Source organism: Rhipicephalus sanguineus, chromosome 7 (assembly GCF_013339695.2).
Source record: "Rhipicephalus sanguineus isolate Rsan-2018 chromosome 7, BIME_Rsan_1.4, whole genome shotgun sequence".
Lineage (NCBI taxonomy): Eukaryota > Metazoa > Arthropoda > Arachnida > Ixodida > Ixodidae > Rhipicephalus > Rhipicephalus sanguineus.
Genome location: NC_051182.1, coordinates 146,016,290 through 146,040,675, shown reverse-complemented (window position 1 = coordinate 146,040,675; position 24,386 = coordinate 146,016,290). Strand labels below are relative to the sequence as shown.

The 24,386-nt window shown below is 48.5% G+C and overlaps 1 protein-coding gene across 1 annotated transcript in view; it reads left to right on the top strand.

The window, feature by feature from the left end:
• The window catches only part of LOC119400191 (unconventional myosin-XV), a 110,002-nt gene that overhangs the window by 37,184 nt on the left and 48,432 nt on the right, over positions 1–24,386 (top strand). The window contains 12 exon segments of the mRNA XM_049417996.1: positions 569–726; positions 1,700–1,870; positions 11,207–11,330; positions 12,856–13,031; positions 13,847–13,931; positions 14,548–14,727; positions 14,729–14,968; positions 15,941–16,176; positions 18,231–18,394; positions 19,782–20,049; positions 22,294–22,529; positions 23,121–24,076. Coding sequence (XP_049273953.1) covers positions 569–726; positions 1,700–1,870; positions 11,207–11,330; positions 12,856–13,031; positions 13,847–13,931; positions 14,548–14,727; positions 14,729–14,968; positions 15,941–16,176; positions 18,231–18,394; positions 19,782–20,049; positions 22,294–22,529; positions 23,121–24,076 — 2,994 coding nt within the window.

Sequence of the window (24,386 nt, the reverse complement as noted above, 5' to 3'; positions counted from 1 at the left end):
TAATAATAATAATAATAATAATAATAATAATAATAATAATAATAATAATAATAATACTACTAATAATAATAATAATAATAATAATAATTATTATTATTATTATTATTTTATTATTATTATTATTATTATTATTATTATTATTATATTATTATTATTATTATATTATTATTATTATTATTATTCTATATGTGGAGAAGGGAAATGGAAATTAAAAGAGAGCTAGATAGAAAAGTCATGTGTATATATCGCTCGGGAGCAGGGTGTAAGCCCATCTACGAGTGCAATCGTTCAATAGAAGCGATCGTGTGGATTTCTGGGCTGATGAGATGTGAGGCCATACTCCCAAGACATCTCGATCTTTCTGTAAAAAAGCAGAAGGAGCTTGATGTGGGCGAGTTCCGTAAAAGGCCTACGTGAAGTGTTCTGTAAAAAGGCTTATCGTGAAGTCTACTCAATGTATATAGACTGGATATTCTGGCGTTACTTTGTTGAAACGAGAGCGGATTTGAATGTGGCCTGCACGTTCCTGCGATTGCGTTCATTTTTTTCTCACCGCGTCGCGTCGCAGATGGTGTCCCAGATGTTCGAGTGGCGTCGCGCCACAGCCGAGGCCTGCAAGACGTCGAGCAAGGCGGACGGCCGTTTCGTCACCATGAAGCCCAGGGCGCCCACGGTCGCCGCCCGCTTTCACGACTCCCTCCAGAGCCTGATGGAGGCCATGGCACAGTGAGTGTTGCTCGCTCTGTGTACCCTGATCTTCCCTGCGCACTTTCGTTGACTGCATCTCGAAGTTTAGGCATCAGCTAAAAGAAAACTATGGGGAAAACGCCGAACTTTCATTCATTCATTTTATTTATTTTTCTTAAAGACTCCGCAGAGGGTTGTTACATGAGGGTTAAGTTGCGTGAATAAAGAAATCGTGACAAATCTTTTTGTCGAGAGGGAGGTAAGCTAGATTTGCTGTGAAAGCCGAACAGGAGATGGCAAGTCAGGAGAACTTTACCGGTGAAATCAGGAGCACTAACTGCATTGTTATCTTTGTAGTGTATTTCCTTCCTTGTAGGCAACATGAGTGCCCTTCGTGCAAGGACCGAATTGTGGTCTGCACTATGTTATAAATAAAAAAAAAATAATGAAAAAAAAACCAACTTCATGGGTAAGTTGGCGTTTCATAAACATATCGTAGAAGCGCAAAACACGAAAAAGAAAGGAAACAGAAGAAGGAGATGAAAGAAAGACAGGATATAGCAAGGCTGATATAGTAGAAAATGCCTTCCCAGTATCTGGACGCTTTGGCAGAGATCGACGTAGCGGCTCAGATGGCGTTTAGGGAAACTCACAGTTTCGAACTGTAGAATGTGTGCCTTAATTTCCCTTGACACTTCACCTCAATATTCACTTGAAATATTGCGTGGTCGGTCTGTTCCTGTCCAGTGGAAGTTCACAAAACAATCGTGGGCCGAGTATCTTTCTTCTTTTGAAGTGCAAAATGATCCCTCTTTACCAACGAGAAGTTAAATACAGTATCGAGCCGTCGCCATCGAGATCAATGACATCAGAAGTCTGAGGTCGTGCATTGTCCATTTCTTAAGTGTCTGTAGAAACACGTAATAACGCTGAATTTATTACGTAACATGTCATTCGTAATACTGACCGATGGGTGTCTGAACGTGGTGCCGCGCTGTTGTTCTTTGCACAGGTGCAACCCGTGGTTCGTTCGCTGCATTAAGCCTAACAACGAGAAGGCTCCGATGAAGTTCGACCTGGCCGTGGTTCTGGAGCAGCTGCGGTACTCGGGCATGCTGGACACGATACGGATACGCAAACTCGGCTACCCCATACGATTCAAGTTCGCCGCTTTCTCGGAAAGGTACCGCTGCACGCAACTATCTTCCACTCTCTTTCAGCCCCATGACAACGTCACAAGGAAGGCAACCATGGAGGAAAGGAAAAAAAACTAGGAGGGAGCATCACCAGAAAATCTTTAAGCCTAGCCATAAAAAGGTTAAAGGGGATACTGATGCGAAAATATTCAATTGTCGTTTCTTTTGCGTGGAATGAAATACCAAGTCCTCAGAAGCCTAGAAAATGTGCTGGTAAGCGTGAGTGCACTGCGAAAAATTAATTACAATATGCTTTTAAAGGCTAGTTTCGGTTCCTACTGTATACCCTGACGTCACGACGCGATATGAGCTTCTCGTCACGTGCTCGCGTAAGATTTCATGACGGTTTCAGGGCTGCTGCGCTCCGTGGCTCTGTTGCTAATGCACAAACCGCCATTTTGAATGTTTTTGTACCCGAGGTCATCACTAGAGGCCGGATTTTTAGGCATTAATAAAGCTCGTTTTAGGCGCCAAAAATAGGCAGACAAAGCCACGTTTTAGGACCTCCATTGCAATATCGTAAATATAGGCACAATAAATTTTCACATAAGTGCAAATAATTTCAAACGAAGACGTGCGCGACCTCTGTCTACGACAGGAAAACAAAAATGTTATCGCTTAAGATGGCACAAAGGCGCCAACAGTTGAACATAGCCGTGCAATTGTGCTTTGCCCTGCACGGTTCGCAGAACACGGTCTCTCCCGTGTTCTGCACGGTGAGTCAAAGTGTCCACTGTCGAATCAACACACTCCCGGGTGTCTCTTCGGCATGACTGAGAAGGGCAGAGCAGGATCATAGCCGGAGCTCTAAAACACCAGAAGGGAGAGATTCCTCCTATTGTCCGAGTCGAGTTGCGTAGAGCCAATTTCTCCCCTGGCAGTCAACCACTGGCGTAGCCACTAGCCAGGTGGGGTGGGGGGGGGGGGGTTGTAGTTCGGGTGGTTCAACCCCTCCCCCCCCCCCCGAAACATTTCAGCTTTCCGTGAGTGTGTATGCACGCACACACAAACGCACGCCCGAACATACATAAAGTATTGTTGACACCCCTCCCAGAAAAAAGAATTTATGGCTACGCTACTGCACTGAACACCTTAAAAAGTAAATTACCTACAAAACAAAAGCCGCGTGCACATCACATTTTCTTTCTTTCTGCTCTTCACTCTTCTTTCCGCTGACGGCTCTCCGCGGTTTCGCATTCACCAACCGCTCGCGCGATGTCAGCGCGGCGACAAATTCTCGCCGGCGTGTCCCACTTCACTGCTGCTAGCGGTTGTTTCCAGGAGTTGGTTGAACTAGAGGACTAGGTTGAACCAGATAGAGTTCATGAACAGTCAATGTTGCGCGGTAATATGAATAACGGTCTCAAACTGCTCGCGGGAGCGATACTTGCGGCTAAATAGTGTTGATATAAGCGCCAGTATTGCAAATAGGCATTTATATGCATTTTTAAGTATTTAGGCACGAACGCCAAAAATAGGCATTTATGGGTACTATAAGAGCACTATAAATGCCCTTCTTAAGCTCTAATTCGTGCTCATATATCAAATGGCTTGATAGGAGAGCAAGGAAAAAAAAATAGGCATTTGCCTAAAATCCGGTTTCTAGTCATCACAACTAACCATGCTGATGCGTGAAGACACCAGAATTGACACTGTAGTCTGACGTCACGATAGTGTCGATTTCACTAGGTGCGCCAAGCGAAAATTGACTTTAATGTCAAAATAAATTATCTTTCAGCATTTACCGAGCTTCACACTTGTGCATAGCCGTGTCTGTGTATACAGAAGGTTTGTATGGAAGAGTTAACTCATCTTCGAAAATTGGTGTTAGTACCCTTAAAGGGAGAAGTAGGCCCTGGTCACGTGATGGGCAAGCGCTACTATTGGTCTGCTCGCTTTGGTATCATCTGCTGCGGGAGCCTAATCTTACCCAGGAGGCACCGCGCGCTGACCAGGAGGGGCGGCGTCAGAGGAGATTGGCTTGCCGAGGCTAGCAGAATCACCTGGCGCTCCATCCTAGTTTCTTTTTTTTTTTCATTCCTCCATGAAGGCAACAAACCCTTTTCCGTTCTTCATCAGGGTATCGCCCTTTCTAATCTCAAATGCGAGCCGCATCTTTCATTTTTTGAATTTTTCTCAGTCCGTATTCACGAGAAAGGTGCCAGAATTATCTCACGTCCATCTCCGCTTCCGTGAAACACGGGACTATCTAATATCCTGCCATCAAAGAGAACGCGTTAAGAGACTGCAACTTCGCTCAAGAAGTAAAGGAACAAAAGCGTGTGACTGGAAGTGTGAACCTGTGGCTGGCTCTTCCTGAGGGAAACAATAAGAAAAAAAAAAGCGCTAGTAAACCGAGCCATTTTGCTCCTGTGGGAATGTTCACTGCACGGTCGACGGGAGAAGCTCACACTTCAAAGGCGTCGCTGTTTCGTTCGGGAAGGAGACGAGAAAAGTGTTCTCAGCATCCTTTTCTCGACCGTGTATTACAGGATTTTTCATTAGTGATGAAGCCTGTGCGAGAGAAAGGAAGATTGAGCCTTTGGGAGAGAAAGAAAGATTGAGGTCATTTCATCAGTATTACACAGGTTTGCTAGGAAACATGCTACTGCAGATCGGTATGATGAAGAACGCGGTGATATGCACCGCGTGCCCTACACCGACGGAACACACCACAACACTAAACAAACTAATTACTACTTCACTGAGACTGTCTCCTAGAAAGTTAAAAAGCACGCACTTTCGCTGTGAGACGCACTTGCTGTCTTAGACCTTGGGCCAAGAACGTTTCTTGGCTAAAGACGTGACTATCTTTTAGGTATGTTGAGTTCGGACATTGATCCCCGTACTCAGATATTCATCTCACTCAGAAGCCGAGACTTGAATTAGTCTTGTCTGTACAATGTAAGCCTGACATGGCCACGACGCGCACTGCGTCACACGAGAGGCGTTGCGATGACGTCGGGCGTTCAAGTGAAACCTTGACTTCAAGTTAAGTGGCGTTTTTGAATACAGTGGTAAGAAGCTAGAATAAGTGGCCTGCGAGATCAGTTGGGCCGGCCACGTACACCGTATGGGACGGGCAACCGGTGGTCAGTTAGATCAGCGAAATGGATGCCAAGGAATGGGAAACGCAGCTGAGGGTCGATAGAGAGTTAAATGGAATGACAAAATAAAGAAGTTTGCAAGGACAAAACAGAACCGGCTCGCACAAGATGGAGTAAAGTGGAGGTCATTGGGACAAGCCTTCGTCTTGTAGTGGACGTAAAATAGGCTGATGACGATGATGATGATGTTCACGAAGAGAATTGGTACTTAATGGAGCCAGTGCCTTTCATGAAACAGTGTTCTCCATTGTATAATTCCTCCATCTTGTCAGAATCCGGCACTGGTCGACTGTGATCGGTCCAGAGGGCTGCTACGGCCCTTCTGATTGGCTTAAGATGCCGCCATTATGAAAGTTGACAGTGACAAGAATAGCACACCGTCTTTCCTGTGCCTCTACCACAGGGTCAACCGCCTACAGCTCTTTTATCTCTTACTGTCAGGCTACATCACCTTTGCATCTTATGGAACTGTTCTCGAAAGGGAAGCTGAGACGTGTCCCTCGCCATCGCGCATGCGCCGTGGTTCCCCGCTCTCGAAGCGCGGATTATCCCGCCGCCGGTACGACCGTAACGCTGGGTGGTTAATCGCGGGCAGCGAGCGTTCGTGAGAAGATGACACTCGGAGCGTAGCCGGTGCGGAACCCGGAAACAACGGCTGCATCGGGGTGGCCGCGCGCACGCTCTGTTTGCTTGTATTTTGCTTGTTTGTTTGTCGTACTTGCCTTTCTCTCTTTCTTTCTGGCGCGGTGTGCAACCATCGTGCGGAGCTCCACATTACGGAGGGTGCCTCTTCTTCAGCGCTGCTGCTATTCTTTCTCTTCCTTTTCTCTCTCGCTCTCTTTCTTACCGAGAGTTTCACACTCACTCCGGATCGACCGTTCCGCCGCTGCACCATTTCGTACCGGGCTATTGTTGACGCCGCTGCTGATGTCGTGGTCGTGAACCGTTCGGTCCATCTCGGTCCTTCGACATGGAAAAGGCTCGCTGCCAGTGGTGCACCGGGGAGGATGTCGAGAGCTGCGCGCAATCGACTCTTCGATCAACGTGGTTTGGTCGACGTGACTGTAGAAACTGACGCCAGAGTGGGTTCTGTTGCCCCCGGGAGACGAAGTACCTTGGAACATCTTTGGAGACGTCTTACGTCATTGGATAACTGACACGTTCTCCTGTACCTGGTTCCACGTGACTCATCGATGTGAATCTTGAACCTATTGCAAGATGTGACTTCGTGGACTTGAGGAGTGAGGTCTCTTGAAGATGTTTGGTATACTATATAGCCGATCTACCCTGGCTTCCAAAAGTCTCGATCGCGTGCGTTTTGAATGTGGAGCCAGATGGTGCGGTTGCATTGTGCAATGGAAGCGGCTTGAAGATCACACATGGAATAGCTGGTGCATAACGGTCCCATCCTTGGTTTCCGGAGGTTTGGTTGAGGTGACTTCGAATGTGCAACCTATGTAGTGCTGTGAAAGAGCAACCGAGAACAGCTTCAAAATCTTCGAGAACAGAAGTGCCGGTGGATAAACGCGCGGCTTCTTGGTTTGTGCATCTCTAGATGCGAAATTCGATGGGATGGCAAAGTGCTACCATGGCTTTGAACAGTGAGGCTCTGCTGGACAGCTTCGGATGTGGGCGGGCGTCTTTGGTGGCCTTCTCCAAATGTGGCGGGGTTTCGAGATGGATGTTATTTCTTCGAGCGGTGTGGTCAGCGGAGTGGATACCTCGTTGTTAGCCATGTGGTCTCTTGTGTGTTACATGCGCGGAGTCCAGGCTTCTGTGATTTTTAGAAACCTGTCACGTGTTTGGCATTGTGATACACTCGACACCTCTGGGTTTGTGGTGGTCTACGTTTCTATAGCGAACAAGGCGTGGTCAAAAAGTACCCTTCTCGGTGACGTGTACTATAAGCTTGTCTGAGACCGCATTTTATTCAGATGTACGCATTATTTCGTCTTGCTCTTATGCCTCAGAATTGAGTGGCACATTTCTACTCCATCGACGTCCAAAACGGGGCGTAAAACCTCTGCGTGTACAGAAGATAGCCACTGTCCCATTTTTGGAATTAACATTACACTTTTCTTGCGTCCAGGTACAGCGCTAGATTTACGGCTGGATTTTACCATTGTGTTCTTACTTACTACTTGCGACGTACATGTTATACCGATCAATACGCTTCCTTGTGGGTTTCTGCAGCTGTCATGATTATTTCGAGAACTGACGCATGACGTCACCTTTTCATTGAACTGCTCTGAAAGGGAATCTCTCAGCTTGCATGATGGCGCCTCTTCCTGGAATATTTCCGCTGGAAATCGATCAAGCAATTTCTTAAATCAGAGCCTCTATTCCCCGCTGTTTCAACGTCTTGGCTAAATTCAAGGATTGCTCAACAGCCACAGTCCTCAAGACGACGTCAAATGGTGCTTTCACTAATCCGATAGATGACGTGTACTCACGTGCCTGTTTCGCGTGAGCGTTGTTTATTTCATGAATGGTCATGTGCATATCTTAATCGCCAGCTCTTTCCGAAAGGTTATTTTGAGCATGCGGAGCTGCCTTGTCGCTTCCTGCCATCCTTGGAGCATTCCCCATAGCACTCAAGCACGGTCGTAGCTTTGAAGTGAGATAGCTGTGCGTGTGTGCAACGCTGAAGCGAATGAAGAAATCCATCGTTCTTCATAAGCAGTGCCTACATGTCTAACAGCCTACCAACTACCGTCCTATAGAATCACGGTGTTTTTTCGAACCACGTTGACAGACTGCATTTTGACACAAAAGGAGCTAAGTAGCATCCATCGCATGAAGGCGCCAACGAATCTGGTGTCTTGACGGTTTTCTTCTGGTCTGTCAGGACGTAACGCGGATTGCGATAAGCTTATTCACTGTCTGAGCAGCGAAGATTCACTGTGAATGGTGACGTTATGTGCGGTCGACAGTAACGTGTGCGACGTCATGACTGGGTGTATGGCACAGTGACTGCTTGAAAGTTCAGCAGCACCGACGATGAACAGTCGGTTCAGTCGCCTGGAGAGCAGGCTGCTCAACTGCAAGAGCCTTCGCCTCGAACGCACCGATCTGTTTCTCGTGCAAGTGACCAGGATACGACGGAAAAACTCCAAGAGAGTTTCACGCAAGCGTCTTCAAGGGGGAACGTAAGTCCAGCTTACTTTAGTATATAGTGAGGACCAAGCTAACGATTGGCTCTGTGTGGGTATAAAGTCTGGACTGTTTGGTTTCGCCAGTGGGTCCTCCCTTCCTGTTGGCGTTGTACACTAAGGATAGTTATCTTCCTTTCCCGTAAGCTGTCATTGTGTTTCAAGGGATCTTATTTTTCTTTTAGATGTTTTATGCGCGAGTGTTTCGTCTCTTTGCGAGGGTGTGAAGGATTACTTCATAAGCGTTTTCGTACGGCGTTTTAAACTAACAAAACTGCGCAGGCTGGCTTGTATATAAATGGAGTAACACCCCTAGTACGCTCTATCGTGCCTGTCACGGTACCTCAGCGGCTTTGCGCGTCTCAACGCGAAGTCGTGGGTTCGGTCACGGCAGCGGTAGCCGCATTCCGACGACGGCGGGATATGTATCGTCTGCATCGCAATAAGTTTTACAACCCATAATAGTTCCGGTTTCGTCTCGTGGCTGACAGCCTAGTCCTTATCGATGACAAAGATTCAAACTATATTGCGTGAGAGAATAAACCATAGGCTACAAATTATTGGGACTGCTTGGTGCGCACTGACGTATCTGATGACACAACCTTGATAAATAATTAACTGCTGTTCGTAACGGCTCATTTCGTGCAGTTTTGTTGCTATCTGGCGCTTGCACCGTCATGATTACTGGCAAGAAAGCACTCGTCAAAGAAAAAAAAAAGTCTTTTTCCCCGCTAAATGTCATATCTTACCGCTAATGGTAAGCGCGGCCGTCACCGCTAAGGTTGCCGGTGGTCCCATGATTAAGGTATCGGGCCCATAAATCTAACCATCTCTAGACGGTGCCGGGTCGATTCACGTGCGCGTTAGAGGGAAATGTTTCTGTGTATGCTGAATAGCCACAGATGGCTGCAACTCATCCGAAGCACCTTTACTGCTGTACCCCTCGTCGCATGGTATGTTGCTTGAAGACATGTCCCATGGTTTGACCTATTCGGACTGTATGGAGACGTCGTTCAATTCCTAAAGATAGGTCTCCTTCCGTTTACACGTTTTCCTTTCAGTTGAGTTAGAGAACCTTTTCTTTCTGACTGCTTCTTCTCCGCCCTTCTTATTTTCCTTATTGGAGTGTACAGATTTAGTGTGGAAGACAATGCATGCAAACTTTGCACCTTTCACGCGAGAAAACAACGTCGTAGTACCATGACCTTCTTAGAGGAGAACACACAAAAAAGTGCGTAGTTTTGTCGGCGTTGTTTTCATCTCACCAAAGTGCATACTCTCGAAGCTTCTTTGCTCCAACTGATGACCTAAAGAGACAGGGTAACGGGTACCTTCGCCATTGTCCCACATACGGCGGTTAAACATTCTACGCTCGCGCAGAACATACAATCATCGCTGACCCCTTGGGGACTCGTTTTAATTTCGCCGAAACGTCCCGTCTTCTCCTGCTTAGCGCCGCTTCCGAGCAAGGCCTTTCCACCGCACGCCGGTTGGAGTTTAAGCTACGTGCACCTAAGAAAAGCACCGCTCCGGCAACAGGGCTGATTCAAAAGTTATCCTTCTCTCTCTCTCTCTTTTTTCCTTTTCCGGAATTATATCTTTTTAATGCGCGCACTTTCTTTCGTCCACTCTTCTTGTGATTCTTCCGCTAACCCCACGTTGTCCATTATATCCTCCTCTCCCGGGCCTCTCGCTAATCGCCGGCTTCCCTTTCAACAAGATGCAATTATATTGTGGCAGGATTCCCACAGACTCTTACCACCTACCTTTCGCGCACACCGCATGCGGGAGGTAAAGAAGATGGACGTCCTTTTATTTTGTTTTTGTCTCTGAATGACTGTTTCTTTGTGTTCCTCCTTTGATTTTAATACGTTTCGGTTCTCGTCAGCTGTGCGCTCCTCTTCGCCGTGATGCTTCTTCGCGTGGGAAGGGCTCTCACGCTACATGTACGCGTCGTTACGCCGTTGTTACGGTTCTTGCTGATGCTGTCATTGTCGACGACTCTTGTCAAGTGGTTGCAAACAAAGGTAAAGGAAGAACTGGTCGTATATGGTAAACACACTACAGCCATCCTAATCTTCCAGTAGTTCGTGCCTATTTATTCAACTTGGTGTGCCTTCTGCTCACAAACAGGGGGCGTCAGTCCTAAATATGCACGCCGACCTGCGACAGAGGTTTCGCCGCACTTAGAACAATTGCATTGTACCAGGAACCCTCGTTACTGTCTAGTTCTTGTTAGGCACTAGTCAGAGAGAAAAGGTAAAAATGATGGCATTGTGGGTCAGGCAATGACAATGCCAGCTGAATTACCACTGCCAGCTAGGCAAGACCAAGAGATTCGACTGCCACTGCCAGTACGGTAGTTGCGTTGCCAGTTATGCAGCGACGATTCCTGTTCGGTACGGACGATTCTAGTCCAGCGATAATATTGGCACTTTGGCGCTGCTACTGTGGCGGTGGCATTGGCTATTGGGCGGTGATGCCAGTTTGGCCCTAACACTGCCAGTACCGGTACGGCATTACCGCCCTCCATTGCGGTAGTGACAAGTGCTGGTAGTAATGGATAGGGCAAGTGACGACGCCTGTTTGGCACTTACACTCCCAGTCCGGCACTGCAGTGGTCATTTTGGCACTACTATACTGAGAGTCAGTCCAGCCCCGCCTTTATCAAGATGGTACTGCTGCCATTGTAACAGCGCGAAGCTGACGCTTCGTTACTGCGACTGCGAGTCTAACGCTGGCGTTGACTGAGACTTGCACTATCACTGACAGTGTGTCAATACCAAATCGATGACGAATTCGCAGTGACAGTGACGCTGCCAACTGTAGCGCCACCGACTGCAGCGCTGGTACAGTTGTTTTTCCCAGATACGACGTCCCGTTTCATACGTGCAGAAAGAACATATAGCTGTAGCCTGCACGATCGCACACCTCTGCTTTCGTACGTCGTCGCGTACGGACGAGGTCAACCATTTCTTGTGCGAGTATGTCGTCACATTCTTGCGACGTCGACACTTTTTGTACGAGTACGTCATCACGTTTCCTGTTACGTCAATCTGCGCAGGTATCGATGCCTCGTGCCGCCCAACCGCTTGGGCCGCGGCGCGTCGGCCAAAGACGTGTGCCGGGCAGTGCTGGATCAGGTACCTTCTGCGCTGTCGGACGCCTTCCAGCTGGGTACCACAAAGGTAAGACGTCCCTTTTAAAACACATTCGATGATGGCTTATGTAAATATAGACCCGCCTGCTTTCATTCGGATGAGGGCGTCAGTGTGACGTCACTGAACCTCAGTAATATGACTGAGAGATACACTTTGTCTTAGTTCGAGTTGTTAGTTTTGAAGCTAAGTAAATATAAACTATGTGATGAAAAAATGCCGTTTGTTCCTAAAAATGCATTACTCCAACTGCTACTGTGAATCTAACTTTTATTAAATGCCTATTGAAAAATATCTTTCCTGCCATTTTGAAAATGCTAAATTCCCGTTTTTCGTTTTGTTCTGATGTATCATATCTTTTTTTTTTTTCAATGTTGCTACATGTGTATGTATTGAGCATTCTTGCCATGTTGCTACTCGCGTTTCAAGGAAAGCTGGGACTAGTCAAGCTGCCATTATGCAGCTTTCATCCTACCATCCTCGTAATGCGTGTCGCGTATACGTGTGATAATAATAAATTCAATTCAAACTTGAAGTCCAGTTGAGTCCTGAGTCTTGGTAATGAGTGCACCTGTGTGGACCTGGTGTTGTGCTCGATGTAGTGACATGAGGTGTAGCGACATGAGTGCAGCATGACAGACAAGGATGAAAAAATAATAAAATAGTAATTGAGCGCTCCATTTCTTTTTTTAATGTATTTCACACAGTACCGTAAATTACTTAGGATCTGTAGTTCTATACCAACTCGCCTCCATGCCAATCTTGTTGACATCGCAGAATTGTCCACGTGTTATCTCGCTACTGGCATCCTTTCGGTGCGGGCAGCGTTACCTATACTTGCAACATGAGGTATACTGTTCCTTCAGTGCTAGTTGTACTTCTTCGCTACTGATTAACGCTCAGCTGTAACTGCTTAACTGTGACTATATCCACTTGTAATATGAGGTTAACGTTCAGCTGTAACCTCTGAACTGTAACTGTGTCAACATGTATTACGGGGAAATCTGATCAAGCAAAGAATTCTTTTAGAATCGTGACAGCAGGTCAGTAGTAAGAAAATATATCAAAGGGTGTTAGCGAAAGAAGGGGGAATTTTTCGAAGGCCTCGTTTTTTTTGTTTTTTTTTTGTTAGACACAACAAAATACATAAAGCAGACAATTAGGCCATGGAAAGCTTAGCGTACGTTAATTGTTGTTCAGCAGATTCGAGATGAGGGCCAGTTGGTGATGGAGCATACTTGGTGAAAATTAAGCGCAATGAACGGGACAAAAGAAGGAGCGCTTCGTCCTGTGTGCTCCTTCTTTTTTCCTGTACATTGCGCTTAATTTTCACCAAGTATGTTAATTGTTGCCTTTTAGCTGTAGTGTATCAATTACGACGTAAACTGAAATAAACTAAAGTGTACGAAAAATCACCTTTTTCCATCGGTGGGATCCGAACCCACATCCTTCGACTTACGTGTTGTATCATTAGAATTTGGATAGGTCTGAGAGACTTGACCAGAAGGACCGCTTTGCAGCATTAGGCCGTGCACCTTTCTTGACGTATGCGCAGGTGTTCGTGCGCGAGGCCTTGGAGCAGTACCTGGAGCAGGAGCGCGTCGCGCTTCTGCGCGCCTCCATCGTGGTCATTCAGCGGCACGTGCGCGGATACCTTGCCCGAAGGCAGTACACGGCCATGCGTGCCGCCGCACTACGGATACAAGCCGCGTATCGTGGATACGCCGCAAGGTATGTGGAACCCATCCAGCGTGGAATCACGTGAAAACAATGTAGCGGTGAATTAGAAAGAAATGAGTTGGTATTACCTCTAAGTACCTCTAATTACCTTTAATTACCTTGGCAGCAAACATTAGCGAACGCTGTGGTTTAATGAAGTAGCTAACGGCGGCTGCTATTATTCGAGTATGTGCGGTAGTCTAGCCACAAACAGTTACGCGACCAGCTTCGCGCAGTCTTCGACACTTTTTCTCAGCTTTGCTCCTCTTAATGCGAACGCATTGTCGAACATGCCCGAGCATTCATAAAGCAAGATAACCTGACGTTTCGGCCATGTTTAATTGTTATTCGCAAAATATTCGAGAATGACATATCCTTGTGTCGGTCGCTCGATGTGGCAGCCTGTCTATCTATAAATTTTGTCCTTGTACTTGCAATCGTCTTTAGCGTTAGCTGGAATGTAGGCGATACGTTACCGAGTCGGGTATCGCCTGTACTTGCAGGAAAGAGGAGAGAGAGGTAAAGGATGGAGGTTAAATATTTCAGAATAACCGATGTAGTACACTACACAGGGAAAGTGAGCGGTAAGTTTGATAGTTGGACGTGTAAAGAGATAGAGAAAGAAAGCAATAGGAGAGAGAGCGCCAATAAGTATTTAGCTGATAGTCCATGAATTACAAGCACTTTTGACCCAAAAGTGTTAACTTGGTTGTAATTGCTCTATCATATTGACAGCTGAGTTAGTGATTCGTTTGACACGGCCGCGCGGTTACCGATGAAACAGTCGACTCTTGTTTGAATGTGGGACAAACTTTCGTTTTCCGCAGGAGCCGCTACCGAACGATTCGACGAGGAGTCATCCGGGCTCAGGCCAACTACCGGATGCTCCGGCAGAAGAGGGAATACGACAAGGTGAGCAAACTCTCTCGCGTGGCGAAGCCAACTTTCGCGTGAGCTGACTTTCTCACGCTTCTCACATTCAAGTTGTACTTTCCGCTTGCATAGCTAAACGTACTTCGTCTCAACTTGTAAAGCTGTTGTGCTTGAAGTTCCAGACCTTATAGGTTAATACGGGAGCTTGCCTATTATAACTAATGTTAATCCTATATTTATGTTTGAGAACAGCTTGCCGCATGAACTGTACAGTAACAACAAAAATATGGCAGATCCCATGCATTGTGAGAATCAGTTTCATGCGAAGCAGTCAGCGGGTAGTAGCCTGTGCAGGATTTTTTGCTTTGGGCCAAGCGTTACAAGGTGGGTCAACGTCTTAGTGTAAATTGAGTAGTTGTGCGCCTATCGCGGGCTTACCAGGCACGCCGAGTACACTGGCTTGTAAAGGGCAGCTCATGGTCTGACGTAACGTCGGCATTCGCATTACAGCAGAGACATCACTTGTATCGCTTACGAAGATTTCTATGACGCAGTAAAGTAAGCTTCGAAAACTGATGTCAGCACCCCTCCTAAGGCAGCTTTCAGAATAAATTATAAATTAAAGTTCTTGCACACTCTTGTACGTCTCTTGCAGATCAAGGCCATCCTGGCCCGCAAGCGGGAAGCCGACCGTCTCGCCCTGGAGCGAGCCAAGGAACGCATGGCACGGGACGAGCGAGCTTCGCGAGCAGTGGCCGGCGTCAACCACCTCGAGATACCGGCCGAGCTTGCATTCATCCTCAGCAAGCTGGACGACTTGGCCCGGATATCCGGGCGCCGTGGCCAGGGCGCCGTCGTCCTCCACTTCCGGTTCCTCTGCGGGCGGCGTGACGCCTCCCCTGACGCTCGTGCCCCGCCAGCTGCCCGGCGACGTGGACCAGCACGCGTTCAGCAAGTTCACCAGCATCTACTTCAAGTCTCACGTGTGGGGCATGAAGCGGGAGCCCATACGGACGCCGTTCCTGGCCAAGGGTTCGGACGCTCAGCACCAGGAGTCGCTGGCACTGTTCAAGCTGGTCAGTGCACGGCACATCACCATCAGCCAATCCCTTCCTCATATGCTGGTGTCCTTAGCGGTGGTCGAGTGTCGGAGCTATTGCTTATTGAGAAGATCGCTATAGTCGGATACAACTTCAGAAGTCCGAGGCATTTCCTGCTCAAAGGCGGATGCACACCATCCTGCCCCAATGGACGCACACTTCAGACTGACGTCATAAGCCTAATGGCTAGTAACCGCGCCTTCGGAGAGCATTGCCGATCGAGTGCACGAGCGGAGCTATTTCTTTAGGCGCGGAGGCGACTGGATGCCGTGCTTCGGTCATCTGGGCGGGACTTCTCCGGACTTCCAAAGTTGTATCCGACTGCAGATAAAATGGTCGCTCAAATGTATTTTTAATTGCGTAAGCCTTTAAGGTATAACTAGACTGAAACTATAGTTAGACTAAACCAAGCATACAAAAGTTATTAACGTACTCAATTTATCAGCGCTCGAATGTTATTAGCGCATGATTGTTAGCGTACACAGAATCTATTAGTGTGCGATATTTTAGTGTATACATATAGGAAGTTTATTAGCGCAAGAAACATGTTAGCGTATGATTAGCAGCTTAAGGAACTTGTTTTCGCGCGAAAGTTATTAGTGCACGAATATTAGCACATGAATGTTATTAGCGTACGAAAATCCTAGCAGTACAAAAGTAGTTGGCGCACTATTATTATTACATGAAAGTTATTAGCGTATTATTAATGCACGGATGTTGTTGCGCACGATGATTATCGTACGTCGTCGTTAGCACACGCCCGAGCTCTGTACACATTCGGGGAGGTTCATTAGCGTGTGTTCATTACCCTGTGAACGTTTTTGCTAGTGTACAAATTATTAGTTATTATAGCGTGCGATGATTAGCGTGCATCGTCGTTAGCGTACGCCTAAGCTATGTACACGTTCTTGGAGGCTAACAGCATTGGTCGCACTGACGACGTCACAGATCCTGCGCTTCATGAACGACGGCCACCTGAGCGGGCGGCGCGAGCGGGTGCTGGGAGACTACGTGGTGCAGCGCGCCCTCCAGGAGAGGCCCATGCGAGACGAGCTGCTGTGCCAGCTGTCCAACCAGACATGGCAGAACGACAACGAAGCGAACCGCCAGAGGGGTTGGCTGCTCATGGCGAACTGCCTCGGGTGCTTCGCACCGTCTCCCTTACTCTACAAGTACCTGCTCAAGTGAGTCACAGGAGATAATTGAACGGATGAACAGTGCTGTTGAGCACTTCAAGCGATCTACCTTACTACTTTCATGGTGATTTTAGAACAACTTTATTCCGCAATAGATAATTAGAGGATTCTAGACCACTGAGTCATGACTTTAGGTGTCCAATTTGGGACTTTCTTCTGATTTTAGAACAACCATTATGACAAAATATGTTTGTAGTACGGAAGGAGATCACGAAGCAGACACTGTCAGTGGGACGTATTGTTACGGCATGCGTAAAAATGCAGAATGATGCGGGTGTTAGCATAGGTTAAAAACAGTCCAGCAATAGGAATAAGCGTACTGAAAGTAAATACACAAGACGTCATAACAACTAAGGTTTGAAGGTGAAGGTGCCCGTTCGCGACAGCATTGAGGAGAGTTGCAGTATATGATTTGCTTTGCCTGAATTCATGCCCGCTTCCGAAGCTTGGTTTGTTAGATTCGTTTAAACATATTTATACTTTATTTGCGTGGACAGCGAGACGGTTACTTATGTAAACTCTGGTATTTACGTTACGTGCTGTGGACACACAATTAGGCTGTCTCTTTCCCACACTTTGACACAGACAACGCAGGGTTTTAACTACTTCACCTGAACGTCCCTTCAACGTGAAATGAACTGGTAGTAATTTTGAAAATCTTTTTTTATATAATGTGTGTACAAATTTACACGCTTGACTATGGACGGTGGTGGGAGTCCTGTAATTGCAGATGAATTAATGTTTAGTAGTAACACCGAATGATTCAGCAGATTTTTTAGCCCCTCTCTCCGTTTTCAACACCGTTCCAACAACGCCAGAACGTTGTCTGCGCATGTATGCAACGGTTCGCGAGTGCCTCTCCTCGGCGTGTCGTATATGAATGCGCTGAGGACGGCAAGCAAGACGACGCGGGCGATAAAGGTCCTGCGTGAAGCGTCATTTCACGTTCGCCGCTGGTGTTCACGCACGTGCCTCTTCTCGTCCAAGCATGCAAACGCCTTGTGTTTTGCTGGACGCTCCTACGTAGTACATACGACAGAGCCGCCTGTGTATGTGACGTCACTGAAGTCCCCAGACCCTCCACTCTTAGCTGTACGTATGTGTTATATATGTCATTAGTTTTGTTTCCGTGAATATCGCGTTTACCTTGAATCAGTGCGCTTGCGTAAACGATTGTGAACTGCGCACAATTAGGTAAAGATGATGGCGGTGGTGGTTGTGGTGATGTTGCCACAGGCGGGGTTAGCCTGGAAGACCTGGCCGGCAATTGCTCCGTCTGAGCGACTATTTCCATGCAGTACGTCTCACCATCTAGCACCTTAAACCTGCCTCTTGCAGGCAACGTAAAAGCAGTCACTTCTTTGCGAATCATCCGCACATTTTCCGGAAACACAATGCCGTCACAGCATCAGTGGAGTAACCCTCTTCATATTGTTCATTAGTCTCTCCTTTTCAGAGCAAAATTGCTCACAGATGTGAACCCTACTGTATAGAGTAATAACACGATGGACCTGCACTCCTGCATGGTTCTTTAAAGTAAGGGGCGCTCCTTTTCCGTTACGCACCGCGCGCAATGAAATTAGGAAGATGTCAACACGAAATGAGACACACAAAAACCGGTTCCCCGATCCATCTGTTTTGTGCGTCTTCCTTCGTGTTCTGCTTTTCCTAATTGAGCGCAGTTCACAATCGATTACTACAATCTACCAACTAGACCCTCCAGATGTTCTAATTATTCGCGCAAAGCTCTTCATTAATCGTCACCACTTCTGCCATCTGCGCATGCGCTTTGTGAGTGAGCAATGAAGCGTTTCGAACTGTTTTTACAGTTAAAAACACACAAATAATCTCCTCTGCGCCTTCCTTAGGTTGATTGTCTGTTGTTTTCATTAGGTTAGGCCTAACCAAGAAACGAGCCCTCGATCAATACCCCCAGTGTTTCGGATTGGAATTCAACGGCGAATAACTGTTTTTTTTTTCTGTTCTTCGTATAGTTAGCTTTTATTTAATTTCTTCAATTTCGTGCCCGTGCATATGCGCAGGTACGTGTCGGACCACGGAGACAAGGACGGCTACGCGGGGCACTGCCAGCAGCAGCTGCTTCGATCTCAGGGCCGGGACGCGCGCACCTACCCGCCCTGCATGCTCGAGTGGCAGGCGAACGCCAAGAAGTGCCGCATGGCGCTGCCAGCTGCCTTCCACGACGGTGGGTGCTTACCTCGGTACAGTGATATGACCCGATACAACGACGTGGTGACGCGTGGCCATTTTCAACATAGAATACAGAGGATCTGCTGCGGAACGTTCCGTATGCCATTCCAATCTTTCTATATGTTCCATACGGAATCGATACGTTTTCCGTATACTTTCCATATATTTTCCATATGTTTCCGTAAGATTCTTACGGAACCATACGGAATTATTGGAATGGCCGTACGAAACAATTCAATAGGGCGTGGCTGCTATATCGCTCTAAATCACATTTCGTGCTTGTCTGAATCATAATTTTTGCACTTGCCTATAGTCGATTACAACCTAAGAACAGATATAGCCTCCACCCACAGCAGTGGCTGTCCCACCCGAAGAGATTTCGCATAGATGCCCCATCCAATCGCATTTGCTCATTTCAGTGACGTCAAGAACCTTCGACGCATTTCAGATAGGTAATTTTTCCCAAATAGACGCATGTTAGTGTGGTTAGTGTCGCTGATTTTCCGTCGGAAGCATAAACTTCCTGCGGCATTTCCCCAAAGATAACGTCATCACTGTCAGCCAAACTTAATGTTTTAGCAGAGATGACGAACTTCTGATTGTTAGTACGCGTAGTATTTACATTAGCGGCAAAAAAAAATATTTCTCATGATTAGAACGGAAACGATTTAGCACGACTTTCTTGCAGAGATGAATGGCAGGCGAGCCGCAGTTCCGGGGGCGGAGCTCGTAGCTATTCTCAGGTTGTAGCCGACTGTAGTTTGGGCGCCTTCTGGTTATTGCGGTTTGTCGAGCAGTCGTTAATACGATCAGTTTCCCTTTTAAGAACACTGATATAAAACATCGATTGATTAACGGGTTTACTGATATATTGATTAAGAGCTGAACTTATTGGTTGATTAACAGATTGATTGATTGATTGATTGATTGATTGATTGATTGATTGATTGATTGATTGATTGATTGATTGATTGATTGATTGATTGATTGATTGATTGATTGCGCGTTCCTGTGTAAATATTAGCCACTATAGTCGCATAGAACTTAAGAAGTCCGGAGTGGCCCCGCCCATGGCAGACTACTGAAGCACGGCGGCCGATCGCGTCCGCGACTCAAAAAATAGTCCACTTCATGCGCTTGGCAATTTTCTCCAAAGGCCGTCCTGCTCATGACGTCAGTCTGGAGTGAACGCCCATTGGTGCAGGCTTGTATGCGTCCGCCTTTGAGGAGGAAATGCCGCGGACTTCTAAGGTTGTATCCGACTATAGACGCCCCTAAACTGTCTCTAAACTTCCGCGCGTATGTATGTACTGAACGAGAGCCATTAGCAGCTCCAATATTAGTATGCAACCAACGATTTTTCCCCCTAACAATACGTGCAGCCTCGGAACCTTCCATGGTGGCGGTGGACTCGTGGACGACGGGCGAGGAGTTCGCGGCGCCGCTGATCCAGGCGCGCGGCATCGACGACCTGTTCGGCTGGACCGTAGACCTGGAGCATGGCGAGTCCACCACGTACGGCCTGTGCGGCGCCGACTACGTGCTGGACTTGATCTCGGAGGCCGAGCAGCCGCCGGCGTTCCCTGTCTGCAAGGCGTACTTTCTCGTCTCGCACGACCCCCGTGGAGCGGCGCCTGTGCCGGAGACGTCGTGAGTGCTCCGTGCTATCTTAAAGCCTCAGATGCCTCATCAAACGCGAAAATTGACCGTCGACGGCGTCAGTGTCCCGCGACGTCGTCGTCGAAACGTGTGATGCAAAAAAAAAAAAAAATCGTCATGGGATGGCGTCATCAAGGCGTCACTGATCGCCAAAAATTTCGTGACGTGTGACGTCACATGATGAACTCGTCACATGAGATCGTCGCTTGCTCAAAAGTGCGCCAATCACGGAGGCAATGCAAAACTAGGTGAGATGCAAAAAGCCTGCAATGCCTCCGATTCTGGAGGCAGTGCATAACCACGTAGGTGCAGAAGGCTTTCGGTAGGGGGCGGGGCAGGATCAATAGGTCGACTGATAACTAGAAGAAGACGGCTTTCGCCTTCGCGTCGTCTTAGGCGAATTCGAAAGGGACGCTTTGAGTTTTTCAGTGATTGTCTTAGTGTGTAACTTAGCAATGTGCATGTTCGGGCTAGGTGGCAATCTGTGATTTATTCTTTGCGCAAAAAAAAAAAAAAATTGTGAAACAAAGGACGAAATGAATGCGACACACGCAAGCGCTAACTTCCATCTGAATTTTTCTTGGTCAGACACGTATTTATAATGGTAACAAGCCTTGTGTGTGTTGCAACTGTGGCTCTCATTGTAGGCAGTCTGCATCGACAGCTTAGAAGGCATCTTCGAGATCGCGTTGCCCACGTAAAGAGCGTGAAGTGGCTTTACTCCACACAGACGTCTGGAAGACGACGTCCAGGAGCGTAGCCAGGGGGGGGGGGGTTCAACCCCCCACCCCAAAATTTTTCAGTTTTGCTTGCGTATATATACACGCACACATACAAACGCACGCACGAACATACGTAATGTATGGTTGAACCCCCCCCCCACCCCCCCCCGAAAAAAATTTCTAGCTATGCCCCTGACGACGTCAGTGCGACGTTACGCATTCCACGTGGAAAAAAATTAGGATATGAAAAAGTCACCGGTTTCTTATGCATGCGTAAGAAGACTCGAAGGCGAAAACCTTCGAGTCTTCTGCTTGTTTTCTTCCCAGTCGATTGTACTGATCCCCTCCCCGTCCTGAAATCTTTCTGCACCCAACGTGGTTTTGAACTGCCTCCGGGATTGGCGACATTGGAAGCTTTCTGCACCTCGCATGGTTTTGCAGTGCCTCCGGGATCGGCCCACATTTGACCAAGCGACTATGCCATATGATGAAGCCACACATTTTTGCGACCTGTGACTTCTTGATGACGTCATGGGGTGACGTCATCGCATGATAAATCCCTCGTGTTGACGATGGCGCCGACGACCACTGTTCGCGTTTGATGAGGCACCTAAGGCTTTTGCTTTCAAAAAACCACAGGTGTATGCTGCTGATTCTGAGACTCCTGCTTCCAGGATGACGTCGTTCTCACTGGGCCTCTTTGTTTATTATCCCTGACACTCCTGGCCTGTGCGATCGAGCCGGTGCCTTCAACCAGTGAACATTGCGTATGCAGTGCCTATGATAGTTAATGGTTGTCAGAGGCTAATAATTGAAAAGTCCCAATGACGACTTAGCAAAATACGTTGCGTGGTTATTTGGTCATAGCGCCTTCCTTTCATGCACTTTTCTGCCCTGCCCTCGTCAAAAGTAGCGCTGGAATATTTTAAGAAATAATGTATCCTAATATCGACGGCTTTGTTCAGCGGGCGTTAATGACGTATCTTCCAATAGCCATCAGTATCGTGCAGTATTTTGTTTTCCTGCTCATTCACTCAAATAACTTTATTGAAAGGTCCTGCGACTTTGTGGGACGGGCAAAAGGTCCCGCCTAGGTGACGGCCAGGGGTTCTTGAGTCTTGGCGGCTTCCTCGGCCCGCTGGACAGCCCAAGGTTGATCTTCAGGGGCAGATCTGAACAACACAGTCTCCCAGCGCGCGCGGAGGCGATCGCTAGAGGCTGCATCCCCAGTATTGTGTTATCCCTCGACATTCACATGTCGAGTGGCTCTATGGAACCACAGTACTTGCAGTTACCTGTCTTGCATGTCTGGGTGAAGGAGGCGTAAAATCACCTGGTTCGGATAAGTTCTGGTCTGTGACCGCCGCCAGTATACAGACTGCTTTTTGTTTAGCTTTCGGTGAGATGGTTGGAATACGCACCTCTACAATTTGTAGTGTTGTATGATATGATTAAATCTCGCAGCTCAATATTTTTTTGTCTTGACGTTCGTGTTTTTCTTTTCACTGCACAGGCCTCACCACCCGAGTCGGGTGAACACGTACGAAGTGGACCCGGCGGACGTGGCCAGTCCCCCTCCGGCACCTCCCGTACGCGTGTCCAGTCGCAAGGCACCCAGCCGATCTCGGGAGCCCATACCGGTGCCGCCACCCGTCGTTCCCGCGGCGGCCGCTGCCGCTATTGGCGTTGCCGGTCGCATGGATGGAGTGCGCTCGCGTCGCTCCATAGAGTCGCAGCCTCGGAATTCTGGTGAGAATTCGAGAACCGTGTCACTATGGTCCTAATATTCGGATACAAGTTTAGAAGTCCGGGGCATTTCGTCCTCAAAGGCGAATGCACACAAGCCTGCACCGATGGGCGCGCTCTCTAGACTGACGTCATGAGCCTGACGGCCGGTGACCCCGCCTTCTTAGTGCATTTCCGAGTGCATGAGCGGGACTATTTCTTTAGCCGCGGAGGCGATCGGCTGTCACTCTTCGGTCGTGTGTGGAGGAACCTGTCCGGACTTCTTAATAGGTATCCGACTATAGATAAAATGTGTCAAGTGCCGTTCCGTCATCGAGCCGCCGTCCCCCTGTTTCACCATCACGGTCTCCCACACTTGCCTGCGCGTGATTGGCTTACCGTGGTCACATGGAAATGCTGTGGGACCACGCTGATCCCTGGAGCCCATAAAATGATGGCTTCATTTCAAACTCCGTAAAGTGGTCCAAACGGCTGTGAGGATGACCAGTCATTTTTCTTAGCAGTTCTTCCTTCGTACTAAATTCTGTGTATCAATTGTTCGGATTTCGTGTAAAGAGTACGCACCTCGTTCATTTCAATCTCCTTTTTACACAGCAGGGGCAGACGGCTCCCTCGACCGCCGTGACTCCCGCTTGGGCGGTCGCTCCGTCGCCTCTTCCTCGCACGCCCGCTCTCGGTCCATGGAAGACCTCCTGGACGAAGGACCTCCAGACAGCGCCCTCTCCAAGAGAAGCGCCCTCAATGGCCGCTACTTCGAGCTGGCCCGAGCCGAGTCGGCCGCGACTTCTGCCGGAGGCGGGCAGCAGCGATGCGTGGCCACCGTCCACCACAGACCGGACCTGGACGACGCCGCCGGCATGACGGCGGCGACGACGCCCTCGGGACGTTCTCACCACGATGACGTCGACGACGACGATGACGGAGGCACCTCCTGGGGCCTCTCGGCGTCGGTCCTCAACGAGCGGTACTTCTCCCGGAGTACCGGGGGCAGCATGGTCCCGCCCTCTGCTTCAGAGACCGCTAGCGAGTTGATGCTCGACTCGCCGCTCAACGGTCGTCCGGGTTCGGACCGCAGCGATAGCCCCCAAGTCGACGCTAGGAGCGGGACGACGGACGCGACGCGATACGTCAAGTACTCTGGTGGTTCAGCCATTCAAGCCGGACGACGAAAGGGTCCTCACTCGCACACGGCCAAGGCGCAGCTTGCCGGTCGCGCCGCTGCCGCGGCCGCGGCCGCCGGGTCGTCGTCGGAGTGCGCCCGCAGCTCGGCGTTGTCGGACACGTCCGAGGCCCCGTCGTTGGCGTCACACGTGCGAAACGTGCGCATACCGTCGCACACGTCCGATCTGGACCAATACCTGGACGACCTATTCAACCCGGTGCTCCTGGACGGCGGCCTCGACGAACTCAGCGACGCCAGGTCGCTCGCGGCCTCGCTCAGGGGAGACGACTCGGCGTGGGACGGCGACGATGACAGCTTGAGCTCGCTTCAGGACCCAGTGCTCCTGACCAGGGCCCTCAAGGGAGACGGGCCGTCTATGGACGCGCAGGTACTGCTCGACAGTCGAGCGCTGGTTGAAGAAGTTTGGGTTTTCTCTAACCCAGTGGTTTTCAGTCATGGATGTTTCGGGGACTCCTTGTGAACCGATGGAAGTGATGAGGGACCCCTTGTACTGAGAGAAAAAAAAAGGGAGGGGGGGGGGAGTCATAAGTTGACACAGTATGCAGCGTGGAATAGCTGCCTTTTATTTTTACCTAGCAGAGAATGGTCAAACTAAAGCGCCACGCCAAATCGATCTCTGCAGCTTGTCATTAAGTTGTGCGGTCTGCAGCCACATTCAAACTGTTTCTAGCTATGTT